We start from the raw sequence: 5,879 nt of genomic DNA on the forward strand, positions 1-5,879 counted from the left end.
TATATAAATAATTCTTAATAGGTATAAATGGTTTCCGAAACCATAAATTACTATTTTTTTTTTCAAATTTTCTAATACAATTAGGAATCGATTATTTTTTTAAATTCTAACACATTCAAATATTTTTTTATCTTTATACAAAAAAGAAACTGAATCTTGAATACGATCTGCCTTGATGACAATTATGATAATTAATGGAGCAGTAATGGAATAATGATGTATCAATCATTCTAGTTTTATGAAAGAAATACCTATCACTCTAACACACACGGGACTAGTCGCTCGCTTCTCTCTGTCTTTCAACTGATTACATATACGAAATAATTACTTGCTTATCCGCAGGCGCCGGCATTTTACGACGCGTATCGTATTATTGCATTAAGCCGGAAAAGATTGGCATTGACATTATTTATTCATAACATCTACGTCTGTATGCAAAGTTCAACTCGCATTTCGCGAGAAAGTACTTCTGTTATAATGTTACATTTAACATTTTAATAATGCAATAGCGAAAAATTGGAGATGATAATTTAGCAATAATAATAAGCTGTTATTATCCCGAATCACATTAATAAATTTTTTTTTTTTTTTAAATAAAATATTTTCAGCTTTAGAAAATAGAAAACGTAAGCTTTGCTTTATTTCACGATTGTTTCGCTCCATTTATATCACTTGATTCTGTCCTTCCAGGGTCTAGTAGGCGGCATGACTCTGTCATTGCTGTACTACAGCTTCCGAGAATTACCTTTAGGAGATGCCACAACAATCATATTTAGCTCACCGGTGATCGTCATCGCGCTCTCCTTCCTCTTCTTGAAGGAGCCTTGCGGTGTTCTGCGCATACTGGTGGTCTGCACGCTCTTTGCAGGCGTCGTCCTCGTCGCCAGACCGCCCTTCTTATTCCAGGTAATCGAAAACGAAGATAAAATGATCCCATCCAGATCCAATGATAAAAAATCTCTCAGTTGCACCAAGAGATTTTCCGATTTTCCGAAGGATTCAAATCTAGTTTTCTTGAAATCTCAAACAAGATATTAATTTTATAGTCGAAGAATTTTAAGTTTATATCAATCTTTGCAATCATCAATCAAGTCACATTCTCCTTTTCAGATGCACCGTGCTGAGAGCTATAATCTTATGGGATACCTGTGCGCCATCCTGGCGACCATCTTCACGGCGCTCAACATCGTCGTCATGAGGAAGTGTTCGGAGATACATTACTCTATCCTGGTGCTAAATCTGTCGTGCTGGTCGTTCGCCTCGTCAGTCTTCTTCTACTTTACAGTGTCCGGTCACGAGACCAACTATGAACTGCACAAGTTCCGGCTGCCACACGACTGGTTCACCTGGGGCCAGATTATGTTGGTGGCGTTGACCGGTTTGACCGGCCAGGTCCTGGTGACGAAAGCATTGAAGATCGAGGGCGCGGGTAAAGTGTCGGTCACCAGGTCGCTGGACATTATACTGGCGTATGTAATCCAGGTATATATCTTCGGCGAGAAACCGACATCGACCAGTTTGACAGGGGCGATCCTCATCATCTCCTCTGTGGTTTGCATGGGCTTCGAGAAGGAGATCTACGCCGTCTGCGATTTCATTCCCTAATCACGAACAAAACAATTGTTCGAGGTCGAGTAAATCACGAGGGAAAATAAAATCTTCAAACGCGAACAATCTGATTTCGAGTTGTACTCGTGGCGAGAATAGGTGAATCTCTCCTAAAATACTAGTGTTGGAATATCACGACGATATCGGATCGTAACAAGTGATATTAATAAATCTTAACGTTAATATATTAATAACATACAATTTATATATATTTTTTAATCAATTGTGTTGCTGTACAGTAAGTTTCCAAAGAGGTCGGTTGATTCGCAAGTAGCATTCGCGCTTTCGTTAGATTTTCTCCGTATCCTTTCTACATTTCTTTCCACATTTTAATTCTTAGAATGACGGTATATGACAGACATCAAGCGTTTTGAATCTCACGATAATAATAATGATAATAATGAATAATAATTATAAAATGACAGTAACAATGATAAAGTTACATAATTAGTTTCACGCAAATCTACATGTACACAAATATACATAACGGTAGCTTTGCATCGATGTAACCGGGTAAAAATGCTCGTGCGACTACATATAATATATACAAAATATTTTTACTGCAATGATAACACATAGATGTCAAGAATATATATATATATATATATTTATATCGATGATTTATTCAATGGGAAATCAAGAAAGGTATACAACTACGATTAACAGTAAACCGCTATACCATGTCCAAGGTAATATAATTATGTACATGTGTGTTTTTTTTTCTTTTTTTTGATAGTGTGCTTAAAAATCTATACACATTTCAGAGTTCGATTTACAATTCGAGAGGTACACGTAATGTAGAACATACACATGTCCTCGCACGCACACTTTCTCTCTCGCATACATCCATGCATTTTTTTCTTTCATTCTTCTCTCGATAAAACTCGTGTGAAATTTTTATCATGCAACATCTTGTTATATCCTATGACCTATGACTATACTCTTCTGCCTTATTTTAATTAGAGAAAGTAGTCGCATAATTACTTACACTATATACGAATGACTTCTCACACTTGAAAAAAGTATGTGTGTGTGCATATATGTTCTTTTACTTTGCTTCGCTCTCGTTTCATCCTATCCTTTCTCGTTTCATATTCTATATTTTCCCGTCATATCTCTTGCATCCCAATACAATCGGATATGCTTCGTCTTAACGTAATCGCGAAAAATGTAATCGTCAAATTCATTCGGGGAGACACACACGATCGAGGGATACATCGTCAGCGATGTAACAGAGGAATGTATATCGCGAAGAACTCTTTCGCGAAGAAGAAGGGCGAAGTTTTCGAGCGATTTACTCGCGTAATTTTCGCACTACACATCTTCCGTGTATATGTGTGTAAATATATGTATATATTTACATGTGTATATATTCCTCTCTTTTTCTCCTCCGATATCCTTTTTTTTTCTTTTATTTTACATTGGTCATATATCTCTCGTCCCTAAAGCGTATAATTGTCGCCACTGTACAAGTAAGGGACACGTGTGTCTGTATGTGTATATTCTGATATAATAATTATCTCGCTCTTTTCTCGATTCTCACACAAAGTAGCTGTGTTTTTTCGCACAGCTGTATATATAAATCTACATGGTATTGCTAAAAGAGGAAATTGTATTAGCTTTGTCGTGTAGTTTGGGGGACACATGCGATAGAAAATACTACGATACAATTAAACGCCTCGAACATGGAGATCCTGAAGATTGAACGAGATCGCGACGAATAAACGAAACTTCCGATCACATTGAATCTCCTCGATAAATATCAATGTTGACTATTGTCTATCTCGAAAGATCTGAATGAATCCTGACCATCGATTTGCAAAAAAATTAAACATAAGCAGCGAATTGATTATCAAAATTAATTCTTCATAATTAACTCCCCATTGTTTTTCCAAACATTGTATGAATTTAAAACTTCTTTTCACCCCCTAATGCAAAGTTTCCGATGCGCGCGCGATCTCATCCCCGTCTTCACGATATCCAAAAAAGATGCTCTTCCAGATTCGCTCGCCCACACTCACGATTATCGAATCTTCGCCGGCTCTCAGATGTCATATACTAAATATCCCTTCTTCTCAGACAGACCCGCTCTTTTCGATCCTTCCCGGAGAAATAGAAACGAATAGAAGTTTTTTGGTAGGCACTGTACGCCGCCGATCCTTATCATCACAGTATCAAACAATTAAATGTACATCTTACTACGCTTCGAGAAATACGCAATGCGGAAATTTTTTCGTCGTATCCAAAAATACGTTTTGGCTACAAAAATAGGGCACATGCGCTAGTTTCTTTGTTTCTCCCCCTTATCTCTTCTTGTCTTTTCCTTTTCATTTTTTTTTTTTTTTTTTTTTTTTTTTTTTTTGATTGGTTGCCTTAATTAACGCCGTGCAAGTATGAATACAAATGTCCGTCTAGAATATACACGTCAGCGTTTAGATGAGCATTCCTTCGAGTATTGTTCTTTCTTTCTTTTTAAACATTCAGGAAGTTCTACGACCATTCTACTGTAACGTAAATATGCAATGTATGTATTTTCCTTCTTTTCTACTAACGCTAAAGTTATCGGTGCGATACAAAATTTTTACTTTTGATAGCTAAATATATTTACTGTAATCGTAAGGACACGTATGTTAGTAAAAATGTCGTTAGCGAGATAATAGTGTTATCTAAATAATTTGAAAAATTCGAAGTCATGGCAAGAGCGTGCATAAAGTGTTGAATCCGATATATTCTTCGTCGGCTAATTATCTCGCAAAGGAATTGGGTACATTTTTGAAAAATAATGATTCATATATATCATACTTGTCCCAGAAATTGTAATTTTAGAGTAACTTTATAATAATTTAATTGTATATGTGTGTGATTGTAATTTTAAAATAATTTTAGAATCACAATTACAAAAAAAAATAAATAAATAAAACTGAGTGCTTTCGATAAGTGACAAAAACAACGTCAACTCGTGTAATGTGTACGTGAGAAAGATAAAGTCTTTGCAATTGACAGAGGTGGATGTGAAAGGCGGTAACTTAAAAACGCGTTTATGCATTAAAAAATCTCTCCTACATTAATCCCAATTATATATGCTACTTATATTTAAATCGGAATAAAGCTTAACAGTGGAAAATCAAGAAAAAGTATCCAATAAAAAAAAAAAAAACCAATAGATCATTAGCTTTTTGCGTTCAAATTGTTAGACATTCACGCAAATGGAAACATATATATATATATATATATATGTATATATGTATATATACATATTGCATTAAAGACGAATAATCTTACACGATACAATAGAGATTAATTAATCAAATAAAAAATTTATTTAATTAATTAATTAATTAAATAAATAAATTATTATTAAATACATGAAAAATTGGTGGATCTGATAATGAACAGCATGGGTCTCCGAAAATTAAAAAGCGAAAAAACCATGCAAATCTTTTATAACACGGCCTAGTATTATTCATACCGATGTGTATATTTCTTTTTCCCGTTCGTAAAAACGAGATCTCTCTTGCTCATGTGATGATCGGCAATAAAAAAAGGTATCTGAATCAAGTACACTCATGTAAACTTGCAGCCACACACAATAATAGAATAACAAATTTATAGTCATTTATTACATTTTTTTAAGTAACAGCTATATCAGTGCGGCATTTTTATACAATTTTGAATATATGTATATATATATATATGCTAAACTTGCAAATAATAGAATAACAAATTTATAGTCATTTATTACATTTTTTTAAGTAACAGCTATATCAGTGCGGCATTTTTATACAATTTATACAATTTGTATATATATATATATGTATATATATATATATATGAAACATTTGTGATACTTACTAATCATGTGGTTTCTTGTACAGCTTAATTTCATCTCGTGGTTTCTTGCACGGCTTAATTTCATCTCGTGGAACGTAATAATTCATGCGTTTGCAACCGTTGCTGCTACTTCCTTCAGGAGAGTACATTTTGTCTCTCGGTTATGAGAAGTGGACCGTTGGTACTAGCAGTTGACGCGACACTGATCGTATAAAAATTAACCGAGTATACGTGACGCTTATTTTTCAAAAGTATGACGTGGTGGGAGATTAATACTCTGAAAATTTAGGAGAAGAGGAAACGGTCTGTATACCACTCTTGCCCCTTCATCTACTTTACGCACCCTCAGCTTTCTCGACGCGATATTTTTCCAATTTTTCCATTCAAGCGCCGATGTACGGCTGCTTCGCGATGACATCACCCCCAGGTGGAGATTTAGC

The 5,879-nt window shown here is 34.9% G+C and overlaps 1 protein-coding gene across 1 annotated transcript in view; it reads left to right on the forward strand.

Annotated features, from left to right (window-relative positions):
* The window catches only part of LOC115234446 (solute carrier family 35 member G1-like), a 7,579-nt gene extending 5,428 nt beyond the window's left edge, over window positions 1–2,151 (forward strand). The window contains exons 2-3 of the mRNA XM_029805519.1: window positions 691–906; window positions 1,111–2,151. Coding sequence (XP_029661379.1) covers window positions 691–906; window positions 1,111–1,605 — 711 coding nt within the window. The 3' untranslated portion in view covers window positions 1,606–2,151. The remainder of the gene's footprint in view (window positions 1–690; window positions 907–1,110) is intronic.
* Window positions 2,152–5,879: the final 3,728 nt, after the last annotated feature.

The sequence above is a fragment of the Formica exsecta genome, unplaced genomic scaffold (genome assembly GCF_003651465.1).
Source record: "Formica exsecta isolate Colony F162 unplaced genomic scaffold, ASM365146v1 scaffold2, whole genome shotgun sequence".
NCBI lineage: Eukaryota > Metazoa > Arthropoda > Insecta > Hymenoptera > Formicidae > Formica > Formica exsecta.